Source organism: Lepus europaeus, chromosome 9 (genome assembly GCF_033115175.1).
Source record: "Lepus europaeus isolate LE1 chromosome 9, mLepTim1.pri, whole genome shotgun sequence".
In the NCBI taxonomy this organism is placed as follows: Eukaryota; Metazoa; Chordata; class Mammalia; order Lagomorpha; family Leporidae; genus Lepus; species Lepus europaeus.
Window position 1 is genome coordinate 22,137,387 of NC_084835.1, and position 24,176 is coordinate 22,161,562.

At 49.9% G+C, this 24,176-nt stretch overlaps 2 protein-coding genes and 1 non-coding gene across 3 annotated transcripts in view; 2 read left to right on the plus strand and 1 right to left on the minus strand.

The window, feature by feature from the left end:
* The first annotated feature begins 7,211 nt into the window (after positions 1–7,211).
* Positions 7,212–7,314, plus strand: LOC133767349 (U6 spliceosomal RNA). Its single transcript, XR_009866837.1, has one exon. It is a non-coding gene; the product is annotated as a U6 spliceosomal RNA (small nuclear RNA).
* Positions 7,315–10,789: 3,475 nt separating this feature from the next.
* LOC133766905 (15 kDa protein B) lies at positions 10,790–13,390 on the minus strand. The gene is made up of 4 exons (XM_062200740.1): positions 13,211–13,390; positions 12,829–12,930; positions 11,649–11,741; positions 10,790–11,155 (listed from the first exon to the last, which is right to left on the minus strand). The coding sequence occupies exons 1-4, from the start codon at positions 13,388–13,390 to the stop codon at positions 11,117–11,119; spliced, it is 414 nt and encodes a 137-aa protein (XP_062056724.1). The 3' UTR covers positions 10,790–11,116.
* A 10,313-nt stretch (positions 13,391–23,703) lies between these two features.
* The window catches only part of PTPN23 (protein tyrosine phosphatase non-receptor type 23), a 43,479-nt gene continuing 43,006 nt past the window's right edge, over positions 23,704–24,176 (plus strand). Inside the window, exon 1 of the mRNA XM_062200733.1 lies at positions 23,704–23,863. Coding sequence (XP_062056717.1) covers positions 23,780–23,863 — 84 coding nt within the window. The 5' untranslated portion in view covers positions 23,704–23,779. The remainder of the gene's footprint in view (positions 23,864–24,176) is intronic.

Here is a 24,176-nt window from a genome sequence, read left to right on the forward strand (position 1 = left end):
TAGATCTTCCTTAATTTCTCTCAGCAAAACATCTTTTTTGGTAATCAGGTGTAGCACTTCTTTTGTTAAAATGTTCTGAATATTTGTGGAATTGCTTGCTTAATTTTATTTTCAGATTTTTTTAGTGCTAGCATATGTAAATACAACCATTGATTTGTATATATTGATCTTGTGTTGTGTGACCTTGCTAACTCATTTTTAAAACATTTCTCTGTGTGTTATGTGTTTTCCCGGGAATTTTCTACATGCACGATCATGTCATCTGTGAATAAAAATAGTTTTACATCTTCCTTTCCAATCTGGATACCTTGAATTTTTCTTGCCTTATTGCACTGTTAAGTGTGGGTTACCATACATTTTCTTTTTTTAATTTTTTAAAAGACATTAGTTATTGAAAGGCAGAGTTACAGAGAAGGAGAGACAGAGGCAGAGAAGGAGAGAGGTCTTCCATCCTCTGATTCACTCCCCAAATGGCTATAGTGGCTGGAGCTGGGCTGATCCAAAGCCAGGAGCGAGGAGGTTCTTCGCCCACACAGGTACAAGGGCCTAAGCCCTTGGGCCATTCTCCACTGCTTTCCCAGGCCATAGCAGAGAGCTGGATCAGAAGTGAAGCAGCTAGAGCCCTCAGGGATGCCAGCACTGTAGGCGGCGGCTTTGCCTTCTTCGCCACAGTGCCAGCCCCCATTCATTTTCAAGTGGAGGAAACTTTGTTCTAAGTTTTTAAAGTATTTTTGCATCTATGTTTACAAGAGAGATTGTAGTTTTCTTGTGAAGTCTTTGGTCTGTAACACCAGCCTTGTAAAGTGATTTAGGAAGTGTTTCTGACCCTTCAATTTCTTTTTTTTTAATTTTATTTATTTTTAAAGATTTATTTATTTATTTAGAAGTCAGAGTTACACAGAGAGAGGAGAGGCAGAGAGAGAGAGAGGTCTTCCGTCCACTGGTTCACTCCCCAGATGGCAGCAACGGCCAAACCTGCATCAATCCAAAGCCAGGAGCCAGGAGCTTCCTCCGGATCTCCCACGAGGGTGCAGGAGCCAAAGGACTTCAGCCATCTTCTACTGCTTTCCCAGGCCATAGCAGAGAGCTGAATCAGAAGTGGAGCAGCCGGGACTTGAACCGGTGCCCATATGATATGCCGGCACTGAAGGCAGAGGCTTTACCTGCTACACCAGAGCGCCGCCCCAAGATTTTATTTATCTGTTTAATAGGTAGTCACAGACAGAGGGAGAGACAGAGAGAGATCTTCCATCTGCTGGTTCACTCCCCAAATGGCTGCAACAGCCAGAGCTGGGCTGATCTGAAACCATGAGCCAGGAGCTTCTTCCGGGTTTCTCACACGGATACAGGGGCCTTTCCCAGGCCACAGCAGAGAGCTGGACTGGAAGAGGAGCAGCCAGGACTAGAACCGGCACCCGTATGGGATGCCAGCACCACGGCACCAGCCCGCTGACCCCGGTATTTCTGAAAGAGTTTATGAAGAACTGTGCTATGGTCTGTGCAGGACTTGGTTCCCCATACTCATGCAGACATTTACACCCCCAACATCTTCTGTTAATGATCAGCGGCTGATAGATTAAGGATAGAGGCTTAATCCAATTATGGTGTCTGAAAGTGAGACAACACGTGGAGGAAGAGTGTGCTCCCTGTGTGTGTGTCCACTTCCTAGCTTGCCTTGTATCCATTGCTTTGCCACCCTCCAGGCTCATTAGGTACCTGAGCCAATGGGATTGCCAGGTCTCATTCTCTGAACCTCCAGAACTGCAACTCAAAATAAGCCTTCTGTCTTCCAAAGTAGCTTTACTCTCAGACAGTTTAATTAAAGTAATGAAAAGCTGACTAATAAGAGTTGGTGCTTTTTCTTTTTAAAAATATTTCATAGAATTATCCATTGAAGCTGTCTGGGCCTCTATTTTTGTGGGAAGATTTTAAAATTCTAATTCGATTTCCTTATTTGCCTGGGATCCCCCTGAGGGTAGGTACTTGCTTCTTTTTTTTTTTTTCCCCAATTTTTTTTTTTTTTTTTTTTTTTTGACAGGCGGAGTGGACAGTGAGAGAGAGAGAGAGAAAAGTCTTCCTTTTGCCATTGGTTCACCCTCCAATGGCCCGCGGTGATCCGAAGCCAGGAGCTAGGTGCTTCTCCTGGTCTCCCATGTGGGTGCAGGGCCCAAGGACCTGGGCCATCCTCCACTGCCATAGCCATCCTCCCGAGCCATAGCAGAGAGTTGGCCTGGAAGAGGAGCAACCGGGACAGAATCCGGCGCCCCAACTGGGACTAGAACCAGGTGTGCCGGTGCCGCAGGCAGAGGATTAGCTTATTGAGTCGTGGTACCGGCCTAGGGTACTTGCTTCTTTTAAGGGGTTGGCTCCTTGTAGTTAGTGACATTCTTGGCCCATCAGCAGAGGTTGAGATTCCTGGAATGAGCTTGGTTTGTGTCCTTCCAAGCCCCTCGCTTTGCTTCTCTCCTTTGTCTGGGGTGCTCACCCTTCTTGGCTCAAAGATCATCCCTGTTCCTGACTCTTCTATGCCTACCTCCCCTTCTTTCTAACTCGCAGGTATGGCACCTTGGAGCTCAGCCCTGGATTCTGACTTCACCTTACACACTGCCCGAGCTGATAGGCGAGGAAAGGTCAGACTCACTCACTTGGCGTATGCACCAGTATAACCATATTTAAAATGAAAACGGATCTGTGCTCAAACCTAATCACTCCCTAGTTTTTCCTCCATTCTCATAGCATACCTTTCACCTTCCCAGTTAATCAGCCAGGAACCCAGCTGTGGGTTTTGGAAGGGAGAGGAGTGAGAGTCATTATTTTCTTCCTCCTCTCCAACAGCCATGCCACAACCTAGCTCTGTTGACTCCAGTTCTCCTTTGCCTCCACACTAGTCCACATTATCAGCACGGATTTATTAGAACCTGGATTTCTACAGTGGTTTCCTAATTGATCTCCCTGCTTCTACACTTGTACCTCCTGTGGCCTGAAAACAGCAGAGCACCCAGATTGAGATTCTAAAGCTCGGGGGCTAGCACTGGGGGGCAGGTTCAACTACGACCTGCAATGCCAGCATCCCACATGAGAGCTGGTTCAAGTCTTGGCTTCTATGCTTCCAACCCAGCCCTCTGCTAATGCACCAGGGAAAGCTGCAGAAGATGGCCCAAGTACTTGGGTTTCTGCCACCCACTTGGGAGACTCGGAGGCAGGTCCAGGCTCCTAGCTTCAGACTGGCCCAGTCCCATTTGTGGCCATTTGGGAAGTGAGCTAGCAGATGGAAGATATTCATTCTCTCTTCCTCTCTCTCTCTCTCTCTCACCCTGCAACTATAACTCTCCCTTCGAACTAAATAAATAAATCTTAACAATAAAGCTTTAAATGAAATTGCAGCACACTCAGACCCCTCCAGTGGCACCCAGGGCTCAGGCCCTATTCCCTTGGGATGGCTTGGGAGACAGTTCAGACAAAACTCCTCTAAAAGATGTGTCTCCCTAAGGGATAGAGGGTCTGGGGCACTTAGCCCCTCCACCCCAGACAGAGCTCTCTGCTTGTAGAATATTTGTGCATCAAGTCTTGTCGTATCCTTCCAACAGACTGGTTGAAGAGACCGTGGGGATATCCCTGTTTGATATCTGAGCAAGCTAAGAGAGAAGAAGAGACTTATTCAAGGCCACTATGTAAGCCAAAAAAAAAACAAACAAACAAAAAAAAAACAAAAAAAAAAAAACAAAGAAAGATAAATAGGTAAGGAATTGTGATACATCCATACTGAACAATGAAAGGAAAGAACTATTAGGACAACATGGATGAATCTCAAAATAATAACTCAGAGAAAGAAGCCAGACAGGAATATATGCCATATAATTCCATTTATATGAAGCTCTAGAAAATGCACAACTATGGTGGCAACAGATCAGGGGTTGCCTGAAGACAGCAGGAATGGGAGCAGGGGGAACAGAAGGTAGGGAGTGTTAGATGAAGGCAAGGATTACAAAGGGGACACAGGGAGATTTGGGGTTGGTCGATATTCTGCCTTGATTGTGGTGACTGTTTTTGTAGGTGTATGCTACAAGTATGTCAAGATTATCAACGTATAGACTAAATATGTATAAGGCACCGTATGTCAGTTATAGCTCAAAATAGCTGAACATTGGTGTTTCCTGTGGCTTCTGAGTATCCAGTGTCTGCTGTCTCCTTCCCCAAGCTAGGGAGTGAGGGGGACTTCCCTTCTCATACACCAGTGCTCTGGTTCTGGGCTCTCTCCTGTTCCACTATGCCCTTTGTACCCCTCTGGACCATAGTCACTTTGTCCCAGTTCACTATTTTTGTTTTACAATTTTATTGGATATTCCTGGATAGTTACCCTCCCACGTATAGGTTAATATTAGTTTATTCCCTTCAAAAACACGCTAACCAGAACAGAGCAGGATGGTGGCTGAGCAGCATGCTCCAGCGATCGCTTCCCCAGGGACACAACTTTGCACAGCTATTCTTGCACATCTTCCATCACAAGAGTTAAGGAAGCCAGAGGAGAGACCCCAGTTTCCAGCTTTAGTCTGACAATAAGAAAAGACATATTGATGACGGTAAGAGCTGCCTGTGTCATCCCTCTCCCAGCTCCAAGCAACAGACTGAAGAGAGACTCTGTGCCTCCCAGCTGGGAGAGGGGAAGTGAATTAAGTCCAGAACTTAGACTTGAAATCCAGTATTAGACCTGCCAGTCTAAAACCCAGTGTCAGGACCCCATGACCTCTGTCCACATGCCAGTATCTACAGGCTGAACCTTTGGATCCTCCTTAGCCAAGCAAAAGAACCTCTCATCCCCCAGCCTCTGGCAAACAATGAACAAGGTGTAGTGGGTAAGGCCACTGCCTGCAGTGCTGGCATCCCATATGGGCACCGGTTTGAGTCCTGGCTGCTGCACTTTCAATCCAGCTCTCTGCTATGGCCTGAGAAAGCAGTACAAGATGGCCCAAATCCTTGGGCCCCTGCACCTACGTGGGAGACCAGGAAGAAGCTCCTGGCTCCTGGCTTCAGATTGGCACAGCTCCCCATTGCAACCATCTGGGAAGTGAACCAGGGATGGAAGACCTCTCTCTCTCTGCCTCTGCCTCTCTGTATGCAACTCTGCCTTTCACACACAGAACCTCTTCTTTGGCATCACACAGAGCCCATTTCCTGGGGGGATGGACTCATTTTGACCTATTTCACTATCAACCTGCCCAGGGCCTGGCTGAAAACTGCACAGGGCTCTGTGCTGCTGAACCCAACTCTGTGCTGCTGAACCCAAGTGCAGTGCAGTTTGGTGTCAGCGTGGGTGGTGAAGGGACTGACTTTTATCAGCTCTTCTTCTTCTTCTTTTTTTTTTTTTTTTTTTTTAATTTTTGACAGGCAGAGTGGACAGTAGAGGGAGACAGAGAGAAAGGTCTTCCTTTTTGCCGTTGGTTCACCCTCCAGTGGCCGCCGCGGTAGGCGCGCTGCGGTCGGTGCACCGTGCTGTTCCGGTGGCAGGAGCCAGGTGCTTCTCCTGGTCTCCCATGGGGTGCAGGGCCCAAGAACTTGGGCCATCCTCCACTGCACTCCCTGGCCACAGCAGAGAGCTGGCCTGGAAGAGGGGCAACCGGGACAAGATCGGTGCCCCGACCAGGAATAGAACCCGGTGTGCCGGCGCCGCAAGGTGGAGGATTAGCCTAGTGAGCCGCGGCGCCGGCCTATCAGCTCTTCTTAAACCTCTGGCCAATACTAAGGACCAAAACCCCAGCTGTTGGGAAGTAGGGCACAAAACTGAACACAGGGCTATATCTTAGAACTCAGTGTTTGGTGGGTAAAACCCAATACTGGGTCGTTCCTAATGATCCCTGTCCCAAGGCCAGTGCCAGTAGATGGAGCCTTTGGGCCTTCTGCAGGGCCAGGTAGAGACCCGCTGCCCTCGTCAGTCAGATTTAAATCCCAGCAAGCATCACTTGTGGTCGGAAGGCAGAGGCCTCAGGCCGTGAGTACACTTCAGCAGCGGGCAGCTCATAGCTGTGTGGGCCTTGGTCCTACTCCTGTGCTATGCTGGTCTTGGAGGACTGTGGGCTACATTGTAGCACTGTAATATTGGTGGCCACAGGACTGCCCACCACATTGCTACCTCAACCCTAAGCTGCATAACACAGAGAGAGTCATTGTCCACTTAGGAAAAGGGAAGACCTTGCATAAGAACCTAGGCTGGTGCTTCTATGTTGAGGCCCAGAACAAGGAGGAATCCCGTTTTGCCTGGCCACAGGCCAGCGACTGCTGATGAGATGTCTTGGCTTTCGCTGGCCCCAGGAAGAGCCCTGCAGGAACAGACTTCCCCTTTTAGACACTTCCCCGGTTCATTCTGAACATACTGACTGTGAATCTGGGACAGAACTGGATAGGGGTACCCTCCAGGGCTGAGACAGTGACAGCATACCAGCAGCAATCCTGGGGCTGACCTTAACAGGGCTTAGGGTACTGTCTATTACTGAAATAGCAGAAGTGCTTACAGCTCAGATAAAAATAAGACTGCTTAGAATGTCTGGAATCATGCAAAAACAAATCCAAATAATGAAGACAGGGAAAAGTTTCTAATCCTTCAATGTGTAGATGACAATGTATGCCAACTTTCGGGGAACCAGGACTTTACCTAATGAACAAAATAAAGTGTCAGAAATCAATTAGATAACAAAAAATTTAAAGATTTATTATTTGTTTTTGAAACAGTTACAAAGAGAGAGAGAGATCCATCTGTCGATTCACTCCCCAGATGGGCACAATGACCAGGGCTGGGCCAGGCTGAAGCCAAGGGCCAGGAGCCTCTTCCAGGTCTCCAACATGGGTGCAGGGGCCCAAGCACTTGGCCATCTTCTACTGCTTCCCAGCACATTATCAGGGAGCTGGATCAAAAGTGAAGCAACCGGGGAAGGCACTGTGGTGTAGAGGGTAAGGCCGCCAACTGCAGTGCTGGCATCTGATATGGTCGCTGGTTCGAGTACCAGCTGTTCCACTTCCTATCCAGTTCTCTGCCATGGCCTGGAAAAGCGGTGAAAGATGGCCCACCCATGTGGGAGACCCAAAAGAAGCTCCTGTCTCCTTGGTTCAGCCTGGTCCAGCCCTGGCTATTGCAGCCATTTGAAGAGTGAACCAGTAGATGGAAGTGCTCGCTCTCTCTCTCTCTCTCTCTGTCTTTCCCTTCTGTCTGCAACTCTGCTTTTCAAATAAAGAAATAAATCTTAAAGTATACTAAAATTGGAACAATACAGAGAAGATTAGCATGGCCTCTGTGCAAGGTTGACACTTGCGTTCCATATTTAAAAAAAAAAAAAGAATCAAGAGGAATTAAGAAAGCTTATGGAAACGTTGGGACAGAATTGTAAGAGGAAATACACAAGTTATTGGAGTTTAAGAGGGACTTGAGAAGGCCAAACAGGGAAACAGCATATTCAAAGATGAGGCAAGGGGCCGGTGCCGTGGCTCACTTGGTTAATCCTTCGCCTGCGGCACCAGCATCCCATATGGGCACCGGGTTCTAGTCCTGGTTGCTCCTCTTCCAGTCTAGCTCTCTGCTGTGGCCCGGGAAGGCAGTGGAGGATGGCCCAGGTGCTTGGGCCCCTGCACCCGCGTGGGAGACCAGGTGGGAGACACTTGGCTCCTGGCTTCAGATCGGCACAGCGCGCCAGCCATAGTGGCCATTTGAGGAGTGAACCAATGGAAGGAAGACCTTTCTCTCTGTCTCTCTCTCTCTCTCTCTCTCTCTCTCACTGTCTATAACTCTACCTGTGAAATAAATTTTTTAAAAAAATTTTTTAAAAAAGATGAGGCAAAAAATTTCCAAAAGCTACAGAAAGATACAACTGAACAGATACAGGAAGATCAGAGGTCACCAGTCACAGTCAACTCAATTAAGTTTACTCCAGGGCATATATAATCAAGTTCTCCAAAGTGAAAGCCAAAGAGAATTGTCAAATCTGCAAGATAAAATAAAGAACCTATAAGGGTATCCCAGTTCACTTAATGGCAGACTTCTTGATAGAAATCTTACAGGGGGCTGGCGTGGTGGCGCAGTAGGTTAATCCTCCGCCTGTGGTGCTGGCATCCCATATGGGTGCCAGTTCTAGTCCCGGCTGCCCTTCTTCCAGTCCAGCTCTCTGCTATGGCCTGGGAAAGCAGTAGAAGATGGCTCAAGTCTTTGGGCCCCTGCAACCATGTGGGAGACCGGAAGAAACTCCTGGCTCCTGGCTTTAGATTGGCACAGCTCTGGCCATTGCAGCCAGTTGGGGAGTGAACCAACAGCTGGAGGACCTCTCTCTGTCTGCCTCTTCTCTCTCTGTGTAACTCTGACTTTCAAATAAATAAATAAATCTTAAAAAAAAAAAAAAAGACAGTCTCTATAATAAACAATGCTGGGAAAATCAGACGTCCACACCCAGGAAATGAAACTAGACCTCCATCTTGCATTATATTCAAAAATGAGCTCAGGATGTATTAAAGACTTGTTACAATTTGAATAGCCTTTGACTCCCCAAATTTATGCAGGCATTTAAACCCCAATGTCTTATGTTAATGGTTAATGGATTAAGGTTAATGTTCACACCGATGCTTAAGACTGGAGGCTTGATCTAATTATGGTATCTAGGAGTTAGGCCTAGTTGGAGACTCTTACAAGAGGATTTGTTTTATAAGCCAAATTTGGCCTACCTTCTCTGCTTCCTGGATCCCAATTGATCCTATGCACACATCCCACCATCTGCCATCATTAGATGTCAGACCAACCAGACTGTTTGATCTTAGACTGTGAACCCATGAAACTGTAAGTCAAAATAAACCTTGCTTCCTGAGTAGCTCCTCTCAGGTGTTTTAGTTAAAGTAATGGAAAGCTGACTAATACAGGGCTCTACATTACAGCCTCAGAAATTAGAGTTTATTGTTTGTTTTGTTTTGTTTTTGAGAAGTGCAGACAGAGCTCCCATATATTTGTCACTCCCCAAATGCTTACAATGGCTTGGAACTGGACCAGGCTGAAGCTAGGAGACAAAAACTCAATCCGGGTCTCTCACATGGGTAGCAATCACCACTGCCTGTCAGGACCTGCATTAACAGAGCGCTGGAGCCAGGAGCTGCAGCTGGGAACCAAACCTAGGTCCTCTGATATGGGACACGGCACCCGACCTGGCATCTTAGCCACGAGACAGTTTTCATTCAGTTAGTTCTGTCGCAAAGAGTCTTGAAGAAAGAGCATGCTAGTGAGACGAAGAGGGCACTCCTCGATTCAACAAGTGCGTGCTGAATAACTACCAGTGCGCCAGGTTTGGTTCGGTTCTCGGGGTTGAGGAGACATCGAAAACCAAGACAAAAGGTTTGCTGGTGGACCAGATGTAACTTGTGAGACCCAGAAGAGGGTAACTTGAGTGGACAAAGTTGTCAGCAGCTGACTAGGGGGGCTGAAGGAAAGGTAGGCTTAGGGACCAGCCTTGTGGCATTACAGATAACACCGTGGCCTGCAATGCCAGTAACCCATGTGGGCACTGATTCATGTCCTGGCTGCTCCATTTCCTAGCCAGTTCCCTTCTAATGGCCTGGGAAAAGCAGTGGAAGATGTGTGAGACCTGAGCCTGGATCAAGGTGTAACTATTTTAAATTAGGCCTCCCATCTTGTAACTTGGGCCTGACCAGGCCCTGAACCCTAAGCCAGAAGCTCCTAAAAGTAAATAAATGAACTCCCCTTGCAATAAACTCTCCTAGCAACAGCCGATTAACAGATAACAGAGAAATACCTAGAGTTCCTGGTGTCTTCTCAGGGCAGATAAGGTGATTGATAGCTACCCAAGACCTTGCAGTTCGGCACGTACACCCCCAGCAGCTCAGACCTTATGCTTTGGCCAATCAATTCAAAAGGCATCAACCCCAAAGCCATCCAACCACCTTTAGAAGGTCCGTTTCCACCACTGGAGGCACTAATCAATTCTAAGAGATGTCCTTTGAATTTCCTGCGGGATGAGATGATTTGCTAAATGGTACCATGATGTATAGAATGTCTCTGAAAACCCTATAAAAACCCTGTTAACTGAAGGGTCAGGGCTCTCAATTCAGATCCGCTGCGTCGGTGTTGATTGAGAGTCCAGGCCCGGACCTGCAATAAAACTCTCGTGTGCTTTACAGTGGTATCGGCTCCTTGGTGGTCTTTGGGAACAACTGAACTGGGCATAACAGATGTTCAACGGGGTCCCTTCCACCCACATGGGAGACCCAGATGAAGCGCCTGGCTTCAGTCTGGCTCAGAAATCCAGGAAGTGAACCAGCAGATGCTCTCTCGCTCTCGCTCTCTCTCTAACTGACTTTCAAATAAATAAGTAAATCTTAAAAAAGAAAAAAAAAAGGAAGAAAAGAAAAGAAAAAAAGAGAGGCTTAGAGGAAAGGTACTTGGACCAGCTCCACAGGGAGGTGTCGAGGAGGCAGTCTGATGTGTGAGTCTGCTGTTCAAGGGAGGGGTTCTGGCTGGGGCTTTGTGATAAAGGCAGGAGCATAAAGAGACTAAAGGCAGTTGTTGGGTTGCATGACTCCGCCTTGGACCCTCAGGTCAGCCCTTGGGTGGGCCTCCTCTCTCCATCTCCGGTTTCTCTCCATGGTCCATGCCCTGACCCACAGGAGTCAGATCCCCCCGTTCCGAATCCTCCAACGAATGCCTCGGTGGTCTCCTCACCCCAAGTTGAGCCAGTCCACCGTCTACCACTTCATTCATCGAGCCGTTCACTCCATCGTTTTTTTCAGAAGCATTTTATTGAGACCCTCCTGTGGTTCTCCCCCAAGGGCGGTCTGACCTCCCCCCACACGCCCACCCCTGGTGCCGCAGGCCTGAGAAGTGTCTGGATTTGTGAAGGGCAGAGAGCAGAGGTTGCCCAGGGTTCTGCACAAAAAGAAGCTGGACTGTGCGGGAGAGAGGGTGCTGAAGGCGGGCAGGTGGGTAAGAGAAGGTGGCGCTGGGATGCAGTGCCTCCGCTCCGTTGCCCAGCGCTAGAAGTTTCTCAGGATGTTGCTGATGATGTTGTACTTGGCGTTCTCAGACAGGTCCCGGACCACAGGCGGCAGCTTGGTGCTCTGAGCCTTCAAGGCGGCTGCCTCAGGCTGTGGGCCCTGCTGGACTAGTGACCCTAGGAACCTGCAGACAGGGTGTTGTCACCTAGTCCCCACCATCCCCTCCCTGCCAGCGGCCCTCCCTCAAGGCTGGGATGGGGAGGCCCAGGCACAGTCAGAGGCGCCCTGGGAGCCCCGAGGGCTCTGGCGGGCCTAGACGCTGGGACTCATTTCCTTCCTGGCTTCTGTTCTCCCAATGCGAAATTAGGGGCAGGCGGCCTTTCCAGGAGATTTCCCCGGGCCAGGGCGGAGGCTCAGAGCAGAGCCTGAGGAGCTCCCCAGAGAGGTCTCCTTGCCCAACGACCGCCCATCATCAAGATCTGTCCCCTCCCCGAAACCTCCAAGCCTCTCCCCTCCCAGCGACTTGTACTGCAAAGGGCTTCCCCGGCCCCATTTTCGAGAGGAAGAAACTGAGGCGGCCTCGGTGGCCCGGAAAGAGCCGCCGCTAAGGGCACGGGCAAGCCGGGATAGGGCTGCAGGCGGGGCAGGGAGGCTCTGCAGCGTGCAAGCGAACTCACCTCTGGCTGACGCCTTTGGTCCCTGTCACAGTGGAGGGTCAGAGCGTGCACCCTCCGGCGCCTGACGAATGCGCCCCTGCAGATTCGCTCCTCCTGCGGGGAAGGGGGACCGGGGCTGGAAGTGTCCGGGCCATCGCCCACGAGAATGGTGGAGGTCCGGCCGTCCGGGGACGTCTGAGCCCCGAGGGCCAGGTAGACCCACTTTGGGATTTTCCCAAATCCGTCCTCAAGCCAGAGCCCGAGGTGAGGCGATCTCTGGGAAAGCAGACTAGCAGGTGAACCAGTCACAATAAAGGGCGCCCGTGTGAATTACTAAACAGGGAAAGGCATCCGCGAATTAGGGTACCCGAAGGAAATCGCATGTGTGTGAAAGTGCATGTGGGTCCATGAGTCAGAGGACCAGCCATCGCGGTTACTTATCTGTCCCTGGGCAGTGGATTTGCAGGAGATTAGAAAATAACTAGTATGTTTTTTTAAATGTGGAGAAGCAAAATAAGAACATGTTATTATCTGATTTAGTTTTTAAAAACCAATGATCTTAAGGTGGGTTATGGTCACTTTTTCTTCTCTTTATATTTAGTCATTTTCAGCATGTATTGCTTGTATAATAAGGATTTGTAGTAATTTATGGTATAGAGAAGCAATAAGGAGAAATCTGACTTTAAAAAGGCTTTCACAGTGGGCCCGGGCGTGGTGACTTAGTGGGTAAAACCACAGCCTGCAACACCAGCACCCCACACGGGCTCTGTTTCCTGTCCCAGCTGCTCCACTTCCCATCCAGTCCCTGCTAATGAGAAAAGCAGTGGATAATGGCCCAAGTGCTTGGGCCCCTGCTACCCACATGGGAGACCTGGATGGAAATCTTGGCTCTTGGCTTCAGCCTGACCCCAGCCTGGCTGTTGCAGCCATCTGGGGAGTGAACCAGCAGATGGAATACTCCCTCCCTCCCTCTCCCTCTGCCTCTCCTCTCCCTCTCTCCCTTCTCCACACCCCACCCCTTGTGTAACTCTGACTTTCAAATAAGTAAATCTTAAAAAAAAAAAAAAAAAGCCTTCCAAATTGAGACCTCAGGTACAGTGGGTGCAGTGGATGCAGTAGGAGGAGGCAGATGCCCTCCCCTTGAGACCAAGAGGGAAGGGACCTATGCTCCCAGGGGCTGGGGGCTGGAGGGAAGACTCACCCCGCCCTCTCTGAAGGCACAGTTTCCAGGCTGTCTGTCCGGGGTGGAAATGCACACCGTCTCTTTAATCCTGAAGTTGAGTGGGATCCTGGATTTGAAGTTCTAAAGAAACAACAGAAAACTGCTTATCCCCACCAGCCCAGCGCCAAGTGCAGGCCTGATCCCTAGACCTCACAACAGGTGAAGGCCCGAGTTGGCCAGCCAGCCAGCCTTTGGACTAAGATTACATTCTTGACTTACCTTCAGGTGAGAGAAATGTAATAATGACAGTAGCTGACGTTGACTAAGTACTTCGTGCCTGCCTAAAGCTGTGTCACCCTCTCAGCTGTGAAGCAGGAGGTAACCCTGCCGCGTCCCAGGCCTGGGCCCCAGAAACACTCACCAGACTAGGTGGTGGGGTGGCTTCCAGCAGGCGGAAGAGGGGCTGGCCCTGTTGGCCCTCGTTGTAGAACTGCAAGGCCTGGGCCACAACCTCCTCATATCTCAGACGGCGACGGGGGATGGCACAAGCCACCACTGCCAAGCCCACCAGCACCACTAGTACCTTCCAGACCCCTGCCATTGTTTCTTCCGTGGGCCCTGCCGTTCCCAGCTCCTTTTTAGATGCTACTCGGGCCACCTTGCCCAAGGGCTGCTGATGACATTCAGGGCTGGGGCCTTCCTGAAAGGGGGCCACCCCTTCCCTTTGCTAGTGACCAAGTGTTGGCCAATGTTCTGAAATACCATTGACTAAGAGGAGCAAGCAGGTTTGGGCAACAGATCAGGGCCTAGGAGTGAGCTGAGAGCTGTGAGCTGGGGGTAGCAGACCTGTGTGATGCTGGGCAAATCTCTTCACTCTGGGCCTCAGTGGCCCCACAGGAGGCCCCTCCAACTCTGATAGCCCAGGACTCTGTGATATCTCTAGCTGGCCCAGAATCTCTGGATTCCGTGTGTAACAGTTACTCTGCCAAGTTCATAAAGAGATAGTCCAACCCGAGGCTGGGCTTACACTGACATCCAGAAACATACGTTTCTCCCCCCCTTTTAAAAGATTTATTTATTTATTTAAAAATTGAAATTACAGAGAGGCAGAGGCAGAAAGATAAAGAGAAGTTTTCCACCCGCTGGTTCACTCCCCAAATGGCCGCAATGGAAAGAGCTGGGCCAATCCGAAGCCAGGAGCCAGGAGCTTCTTCTGGGTCTCCCACACGGGTGCAGGGGCCCAAGCACTTGGGCCATCTTCTGCCGCTCTCCCAAGCCATTACAGGTAGCCAGATCGGAAGTGGAACAGCCAGGAATTGAACTAGTGCCCATATGGGATGCTGGCACTACAGGTGGCGCCTTTAAATGCTATGCCACAGTGCTGGCCCCTGTTACATACATTTCTTAAAAATTTGTTGTCATAGCCGGCGCCGCGGCTTACTGGGCTAATCCTCCACCTGTGGTGCCGGCACCCCGGGTTCTAATCCCGGTCGGGGCGCCGGATTCTGTCCCCGTTGCTCCTCTTCCAGTCCAGCTCTCTGCTATGGCCCAGGAAGGCAGTGGAGGATGGCCCAAGTGCTTGAGCCCTGCACCCACATGGGAGACCAGGAGGAAGCACCTGGTTCCTGGCTTTGGATCGGCGCAGTGCGCTGGCTGTAGCAGCCATTTGGGGGGGTGAACCAACGGAAGGAAGACCTTTCTCTCTCTCACTGTCTAACTCTGCCTGTCAAAAAACAAAATTATCTATTTATTTATTTGAAAGTCAGAGTTAAAGAGAGAGAGAGAGAACACTCTTCCATCTGCTGGTTTACTCTCCCAAAGGCTGCAACAGCTGGGGCGGGGCCAGGCTGAAGCCAGGAACCTGGAATCCCATCTAGGTCTCCTACTTGACTGACAGGAGCCAAGCCATCTTCTGCTGCTTTCCCCACTCCCAGCAGGGAGCTGGGTTGGAAGTGGAGCAGCTTGGACTCAAACCCAGGCATCAGCCTAAGCCACTTTGCCACAATGCCAGCCCCATGTACGTAATTATTTTAACATTGAAATGCTCTGCATTTCCATGGGAGTGGGGAGAAAAAAGCCTCCAGTGAAATGAAAGTGTTAGATTCTGTAATGTGTTTGTTCCTGGACTTTACAAACTCCAAACAAATGGCTCCCCACGGGGCCAGCGCAGTGGCATAGTGGGTAAAGCCGCCACCTGCAGTGCCAGCATCCTATTTTGGCACCAGTTCGAGTCCCAGCTGCTCCACTTCTGATCCAGCTCTCTGCTGTGGCCTGGGAAGGCAGTAGAAGATGGACCAAGTCCTTGGGCCCCTGCACCCGCATGGGAGACCTGGAAGAAGCTCCTGGCTCCTGGTTTCGGATCGGCTCAGCTCCAGCCACTGTGGTCATTTGAGGAGTGAACCGGTAGATGGAAGACCCCTCTCTCTCTCGCTCTCTCTCTGCCTCTCCTTCTCTCTGTGTAACTGTGACTTTCAAGTAAAATAAATACATCTTTAAAAAAATGGCTCCCCACCGGTTGAGAAGCTCAGGTTACATTGATAGATGAGGAAAATGAGGCCTGTAACAGTTAGGACGCTTGGCCACCATAGACAGCTGAGTGATGAGTGAGCCTCAGAGTGATGGGGAATTGGGAAGAGAAGAGCCACAAGGGGCCCAGGATTCCCCACTCTGTCTCTGAAAAGCTGTCATGAACACGAGAACCAGATTGTCCTTGTGGCCTCAGCACATGGAGCAAGAACCAAACATGTTAACAAAAATTACCCTGGAGTCCAGCATGGTGGAGATAGCTTGGAGCTGGAACAATGTCTAGGCGACTGATTGACAGGAAAGCTGTGAAAGATCAGAAGGGCTGTCTGATGCCTGGCCTCTCCAGGATCCGTTTCCCCTGCCCTTCCTTCTGAGGACCTGCATGGTTCTTTCAACTTAGTCTAAGTCAGCCAGTGTCTTCCATCCCCTCCACCACCAACTGTGGTGATAGGCTCAGGTTCAAATCCCACCTATGCCACCCTCCCACCGCCTTTTTTCATTTTTTAAAAAATTTATTTTATTTATTATTTGAAGGCAGAGTTACAGAGAGAGAGAGGGAAAAGCGGGGGGAGGGGTCTTCTATCCACTGGTTCACTCCCCCGATGGCTGCAATGACCAGGGCTACGCCAGACCAAAGCCAAGAGCCAGGAGCTTCTTCCAGGTCTCCCACATGGGTGCAGGGGCCAAAGGACTTGGGCCATCTTTTTTCTCAGGTGCATTAGCTGGGACCTGTGTCAGAGGTGGAGCAGCTGGGATTCGAACTGGCGCCCATAAGGTATGCCAGCATCACAAGAGGCGTCACCCCACCACTGCTTTTTTTTTTTTTTTTTTTTTGAACAAATAATCTGAGGGTTGGACATTGTGGAGCAGCAGGTTAATCTGTCACTTGGGATGCCAACATCCCATATTGTAGTGCCTGGCTGAGTCTTGGCTACCCTGCTAACGCACCTCCTGGGAGGCAGCTGGTGATGACTCAAGTAGATGAGTTCTTGCTACCTACATGGGAAACTTGGATGGAGTTTCAGGCTCCTCATTTTGGCCTGGCTCAGCCCTGGGTTTTGTAGGCATTTGGGGAGTGAACAAACGAATGAAAGTTCTCTCTCCCTCTCTCTCTCTCAAATAAATGAAACTAAACCGTTTAAATTTAATGTTTATTTTATTATGATTTTGTTTTTTACTTTCCATGAGGGTTTTATATGTTTTTTGATTAACATGCAATATTTGTACATATGTGTGATATCTCACTGTATTTATTGGTTTTACAGAGTATATAGTGATCTATTCACAGTGGCTAGCATTTCCATCTTAACATTTCTCTGTGTTTGGAGCCTTCAATTTCCTCTTGTCCAGTTCTTCATAAAACATGCACTACATTATTGTAAATTATAGTCACCCCACTGTGCTGTGGGCATTAAAATCATTCTTTCTCTCTGTGTTTGTTACCTATTATCCAATTTCTATCCTCCCTCTCCTCACCCTAATGCTTCTTAGTCAGTGTCTCTGGGACTCAGTTTCCCCATCTGTAAGGCAGACATAGAGCTCATGTGGGTAAGGCGCCTGGGCCAGCATGCAAGGCAGGGGAAGCCCAATCACTCAGAGGTGCAGCTAAGAGCCCTACCATGCCTCGGAGTTCTTACCCCTGCCAAGGATGGACAAGGGGCAACCATTAACCAGATTGTACCAATGAGGAAACTAAGGCCCTGGAGGTTAAGAACTGGGCTGAGGGGCCGGCGCTGTGGCGTAGCAGGTAAAGCCGCTGCCTGCAGTGCCGGCATTCTATGTGGGCGCTGGTTCTAGTCCTGGCTGCTCCACTTCTGATCCAGGTCTCTGCTATGGCCTGCAAAAGCAGTAGAAGATGGCCCAAGTTCTTGGGCCCCTGTACCCGCATGGGAGACCTGGAAGAAGCTCCTTGCTCCTGGCTTCGGATCTGTGCAGATTTGGCCATTGCAGCCATTTGGGAGTGAACCAGCGAATGGAAGACTTCTCTCACTGTCTTGACCTCTCTTTGTAACTCTGTCTTTCAAATAAATCAATAAATCTTAAAAAAAAAAAAAAAAAAAGAGCTGGAGATGCTGGGATTCCAGTTCCGGACAATGTCACTTGCCACATCCTCTGGCTGCTGGAAGCCGAGCTGCAGAGAGAGGGTGGGGACAAGATTCCAAGTCTCTAGCAAGTTTCTCCAAGATCTACCTAGCAGGTGATTTGACCTTGGGGCCCGAGGTTGCAGTGGCAGCTGGAGGATGGAAGAGGCAGGTGTGGACATGCCCCATCTCACCTCAGGGCAGAGTTCTCTACCTGCAGGAGGCAAGAGATCCCAGTCAGGTGAGTGGGTACACTCCACAGTGACACTCCCACCCACTGTGCATGGAGCCAGCACTGCAGGCAGCTGAGGCCCTGGACTCCTTCTGAGTGGCCGATGGCTTCCACAAGCCCCTCGAGATGGTTGAGGCAGAAAGTTCTCCCAAGAGGCAGGGATGGGAAGATTGTTCACTGGGCACTAAGTTATACACAGTGGGGTGACCACAGACAGCAATAAAATACTGTATCTCAGAAAAAAAGAGGAATTTTGAATGTTTTCACCATGAAGAAGTGATAAAAGTTTGAGGAGATAGATGTTTTTACCCTGATTTGAACATTACACAATGTATACCTGTTTTGAAATGTCACATGGGAGCCCACAAATACAAAAGGTCTTCAGAAAGTTCATGGAGGGTATGTATTATGAAAAAAAAATTACACAGAGATTTCAAAATTGTTTTCACAAAAATAAAGTGATGACCTAATTCCAATTTTCCATGAACTTTTGCAAGGACACTCATATGTCTGATTTGTATGTGCCAATTAAAAAGGTTGGGGGCGCTTTCAGGGGCTGGAGAATCGTGAAGAGAAGTACCCAGTGGTGCTGGTGTAAGTCCTTACCCGTCCTGGGCCTCCGCTTCCCATTGCTGTAATAGGGTGGCCAGGAGGTGGACACAGAACCCTTGCTTCAGTTGTCTGCGCAAGTGCAGTAGGGTGGAGAAAGCAGCTATGGCCACATAGGTCCTGTGGGGACACACTTGATGTTCCAAAACCAGCACCGTGGACAGCATTTCCCCACAACCCACAGGTCTGGAGACCTTGGATAGAAAGGCCTCACTTGGTTTCTCACTGCAAAGGCCAGGATGTCTTGAGGTTCTGCCTCAACTGGTTGTGCTGTTGCTCACCGCCGGCACTGGGCAACATAGGAAGGTATGCGTGGGCAATCCCAACAGCCCCCTCTGACTGGGAAGCCCTCCCTCTCAACGGCCTGAACTTGGAAGTTTGTTCTAGGCAGGAGAGGCATAAACCCTCCATTGCTCCCTTTCCATCCCCAGGCACTGGCACAAGAGGGCTGCAAGAATTAAAACCAGTTCTGAGCAAGAAAAGCAAGTTCAAGTCTTCTGCTGGGCTTCCATGGATTGTGGCCGTGTTGTGGCAACGCTTGTGGCCATGCCACCACTTGCTGGAGGTGGGGAGGGGTCTGTAGATGGACCTCAGAGGCCTCTACCTTTACCACCCTCTTCCTTTCCTGCCTATTTGCAAAGCCCTATGTTGGAGTCTTTCCCAGGGACAAAGTGCCCAACACAGCGAGTTGCTGGGGTGCTGCCAGCTCATCAGCCTCTTCTTGCTGACTTATTGCAGGTGTACCCAGCAGTCCCATGGCTACAGAGCGGTCTCTCAGCATAGCCTGAGTTTGTATTTCCCTGATTACTGATGAGGTGGGACATCTTTTGTGCAGGTTGAGCTGTTCCTGTGAGTTCCCATCCAAGTCATAGACCCTTTCTTTTACCATTTTCTTTCTTTCTTTTTTGTTTAAAGGTTTATTTATTTGTCTAATTGAAAGACAGATTTACAGAGAGAGAAGGAGAGAGAGAGGTCTTCCATCCTCTGGGTTACTCCCTAGATGGCCACAATGACTGGAGCTGGGCTGATCTGAGGCCAGGATCCAGGAGCTTCTTCCAAATCTCCCACATGGGTGTAGGGGCCCAAGGACTTGGCCCATCTTCTACTGCTTTCCCAGGCCATAGCAGAGAGCTGGATCAGAAGTGAAGCACCCAGGATTCGAACTGGCACTCATATGGGATGTCGGCTCTGCAGACCAGGGTTTAACCCATTGCACCACAGCGCCCCTTCTTGTCTTTCTGGAGAGCTCCTGAGAATTCTTTACATATTTTAGATGGTGATTCTTTTTTGGCTATGTCTCATAAATATCTTCTCCCAATTTGGTTTTGTCTGTTCACTTTTTTTTTTAATATTTTACTTTCTTGAAAAGCAGAATGACACACAGAGACAGAGAAATCATTCACCTGCTGGTTCACTCCCCAAATGGCTACAACCGGCTAAAGCCAGGACCCTCAAACTCCATCTGGGTCTCCCATGTAGCTGTAGCACGTAGGCCATCTTCCACTGCTTTTCCAGGTGCATTAGCAGGGAGCTGGATAGGAAGCAGAGCTGCCAGGACTCAAAGCAGCACTCTCATGGAATGCAAGTGTTTCAGGTAGTGGCCCAACCAGCTGTGCCCACAACACCAGCCTCTGTTCACTTTATTTCTGATGTCTTGCTTTTAACTTTTTACTTTGACATAATTTCAGACTTACACTGTGAAGTTGCAGGAATAATGCAAAGAATTCCTTCATATCATTCACCCGAATTCCCCAAACGTTAACATTTTTATATCCGAGTGTCTTTCTCTACCCTCCCCATGTGCCCGCCCACACACACACACACACACACACACACACCCTTATCCTTCCTACCTCCCAGCCCTTTGAATAAGGAGCGGAATGATGCCTTTTTAGTTTTAAATTCTTCAGCATGTATTTCCTAAAATACGTATGCATTACCAAATGGATGATTATCAAATTCAGCAAATTAATGCTGATAGACTACCAGTATGAAATCTACAGATATTATTCAGATTTTATCAATTGTCCTAGTAATGTCCTTTAGAACCAAAGAAATAGCATGTCATGTGTTAAATTTGGTTATCATGTCTCTTTAGTATCTTTTAATCTGGAACAATAGTTCTTTGTGTTTTATAAAACTGATGTTGAAATTATAGAGCAGTTATTTCATAGAATGTTCTATGGGTTTAGCTGATGGTTCTTCATGATTAGATCAGGGTTGTCCATTTTTGGTGCTTTAGCCTTAAGGTATCAAGAAGCACATAATGTAGATTTATCCAATTGCTGGTGGGATTATTTATTTATTTATTTTATTTGAGAGACAGAGAGCTCTCTTTCACTGTTTTACTCTCCAAATTCCCATAACAGCTGGGACTAAGCCAGGCCACAACTGGGAGCTGACAATCTCAATTCAGGTCTCCTACATGAGTAGCAGGGACTCAAGTACTTGAGCCATCACCTGCTGCCTCTCAGGGTGTACACTGGCAGGAAGCTGGGCCAGAAGTATAACTGGGACTCAAATGACATCATAACCCCTATGCCAAATGCCTGCCTCAGCCCAGACTCTTAAGTCCACTTGCTACAAGACTTTGAATGGCCATCGTCACAATCTAGGCCTCAGTTTCCACATGGGTGAAGTGGGGGTGGATGTGTGTGTGTCTTGGAGGGCCCTCCACCAGCTCTGCAGAGTACGATGGGGAGGGTGCCTGGAGGAGTAAGTTGATCCAGTTGCATGGATGTTTGCTGCCCCCTTATGATGGGGCTGACTCTTCCTGGTACCACGGAATCTCACACTTGACTCTGCTGGGAAAATGTGTTGTCAGGAAGACACCCAGACACATTTCTGCTATCTCACCTCCATTCGTCCACCCCCTGCCTCAGGACCACAGCACCTGAAGCCCAAGAGGGGCCTCTTGCTCTTTGAGGCCTTTCATATTACTGCGATCTTATGTTATGGGCTGAATTGTGCCTCCTCAAATTCATGTTGAAGTCCTAACCTTCAGTACCTCAGAATGCCAGTGTAGTTGGAGATAGGATCACCACGTGGAGAAAATGACCACTGACAAGCCACGGACAGAGGCGGCAGAAGAGACCAACTCTGCTGTCCTCTTGATCTTGGACTTCTAGCTTCCAGAATTGTGACAAAATAGGTGCCTGTTATTTAAGACACTCAGTTTGTGGTATTTTGTCATGGGAATCCAGCAAACTTATACACCTTGGAACTCACAGGGTACATTATGTCTGTTGTTGTATTTCAACCCAGAAGCACAGTGGGACCGAAGTGTTCCCATTGTACAGAGGAAAGCGAGGCCTAAGGAAGGAAACACAGCAGGGCCACAGGTGCCACTCTGTGCAGCTCACATACACGATGGCGACGCATCTGCGTGGCTCATATAAACCCTGGCCAGAGTTCCCTCTCACAACTGCAGTTCCACCCATGTGTAATGCCCACCTTTGTAGGTTTTCCCTGCCTTACAAGGTCTTTTCACTCCAACCCTGCCTCTCCCTCTTCCTATTCTAGCCCATACTGACAACGCTTAATCCTGATGCCTTGCTGGCCTCATATTTGGGGCCTGGGCTGGATCCTGTGGCCAAGCTGCTGCCTCCTTCTGAGAGCCCTAAGGCACACTGCTTTATGCTTCTGCATTTCATTCACTATAAATTGTGCAGGGGAGTTTTGCAGGTCATGGGCCTTGTCTTCAATTCCTTTCCCTCTGATTAGGTGACCCCATGATGGTCTTCCTCAAACAAGCTCTTTTAAGATGCTGGTCAACTTTTCTTTTTCCTTAAGAAAAAGTTCTGCAACATTTGCATTTTCTTTTTCTTTTACTGTGGTAAACAATACCTAGTATAAAGTTTACAATTTTTTTTAAAAGATGTATTTATTTGAAAGGCAGTGTTACAGAGAGAGAAGGAGAGATACAAAGAGGTCTTCCATCTACTGGTTCACTCCCCAAATGGCCACAACAGCCATGGCTGGGCTAGGCAGAAGCCAGGAGCTTCTTTCAAGTCTCCCATATGGGTGTCAGGGGCTGGGGTACTTGGACCATCGTCCACTGCTTTTCAAAGGCCAGCAGCAGGGAGCTGGATCTGAAGTAGAGCAGCCCAAAGGGGATGCTGGCGTTGCTGGCGGCAGTTTTACCCTCTACGCCACAATGCTGGCCCAAAAGGTTATGATTTTAACTGATTTTATGTGTACAGTTCATCAGCATTTACACTGTTGAGAGACTACCGCCATTGGCCATCTTCAGAACTCTTTTCCATCTTACAAAACTCAAAATCTGTGACCGCTGCCAGCCACAATCACCTGCTCCTGGTCACCCACGCCAGCCATCTGGTGGCTCCGGGTCTGCTTCCCCGCCAGATGGCCTCTACAGGGACATCTCAACCGTGGACACGCCTTTCTCTCCTAGGCTGGGCCTGCTTCCCACGCTGGGCTGTGCAAGCATGTGTCCAACCCCTCCTTCTTGCTTCACTGTGTCACTGGAGAAAAGGCCGTGGAAGCAGTGGCGTGAGACAGAGCGCAGAGTGATAAGGTTTTATTGGGGATAGGGCATCGGTCAGAATGGAAGCGACAGAGAGAGAGGGCCCAGTGGCTCGGACTGGGGGAGAGGTCACATGGTTGAATGGAGAGAATATATCAGGCAGGCCAGGCCGGCGGCTCAGCAGAGGCAGAGGGCTGAGCCGCAGTTTGTTTGGACTCACTAGGTTTTTAAGGGGGTCTGTTTACCCATCTCCCCCTCTCCTCCAGGACAAAGGATGGGGAGTCCTAGCATCTGCTGGGTGAAAATTAGCAAATTCCTCCCGATTTGCTGGAGCTGGGCAGTGCATAGGGGCTTCCCTGTGAAGGTTTTATGGCCCCAGGTCATCAGGCCAGGTAACCCCTTTGGTCTGAGGCTCTCTCCTGGGAGCTCTCCTGGGGGGAAGGGCTGGGAGCACCTGGGAGGTCATCAGGGTCTGGGCAGGACTTCGAGGTGCGCGATGCTGGGCTTTGGAGCTTCCACAGCAGGTGCGGGTCTTCAGGCCTGTCTCACACACACATAAGCTAAATTTCTGACTCCCCCCCCCCCCCCACCTCCCCTCAGCCTCCGGGTCTCCTCCACACTTTCCCTGGGGCTGTTTTCACTTCACTTTTCCTCAGCGGCTCGCCTGCCACGTTCTGCCCCAGTCCTCCACGGCCCTCCACAACGCTTGAGTGGCTGCAGGTCCGCAGGGAAACTCCCTAACGCCTTTCTCCAGAGGGAAAATTGCCGGGGCCCGGTAGGAGGAAACGAATTATCACCGCGCTTCGCACTTGCAAAAGCCCTTTCGTCTCCGCAGGCGCGGTCTCCGAGCAGGCAGATTGCGCATGCGCAACAAACATGGCGCCCTTGCGGAAGGCTGCACGGGTGAGGACTGCAACTCCCGGCAGGCCGTGCGACATCTCGCAGGCCCTCGTGACGAGTGACTTCCGGCGTGGAGGGGCGGGGCTGTGCGCGCGGCTGAGCCAGCAGCTGGAGCAGCCAGGGGAGCGGCCCGGTGGCCAGCGGGCGGTGGCCGCCATGGAGGCCGTACCCCGCATGCCCATGATCTGGCTGGACCTGAAGGAGGCCGGTGACTTCCACTTCCAGCCAGCGGTGAAGAAGGTGAGCGCGCCTCCCAGCTTCCCCCACCATCCGCCACGTATCTCCGTCGTCTGCCAGCGCGTGACGCCCCCCGCGCGTCCATCACCTCCACAGGCCCTGTTGCAGGGACGGATGAGGCCAGGAGCGGCCTCTGCAGGTTTTCCTCAGCCTCGCCCGCCCGCAGCCCGGCCTCCCCTTTCCTGCTCACCCCAGGCTGGCACTCGCATCCTTGTCGGAACCTGCTCCCCCAGCCACGCAGTCCCCACCGTGGGCCCTCGCTGCTTCCGTGTGACGCTCGGGACCCGGTTCGACTCCGCCCCTCCTCCTCGCCAGG

Bases quoted from the DNA above. Each gene is read 5' to 3' on its own strand.
- LOC133766905 (XM_062200740.1), bottom strand. From the start codon at position 13,390: ATGGCAGGGGTCTGGAAGGTACTAGTGGTGCTGGTGGGCTTGGCAGTG. The intron at 11,742-12,828 runs GTGAGTCTTCCC...CCTTCCCCGCAG, and splicing joins GTGCCTTCAGAGAGGGCGGG to GAGGAGCGAATCTGCAGGGG. The intron at 11,156-11,648 runs GTGAGTTCGCTT...CCCTGTCTGCAG, and splicing joins ACCAAAGGCGTCAGCCAGAG to GTTCCTAGGGTCACTAGTCC.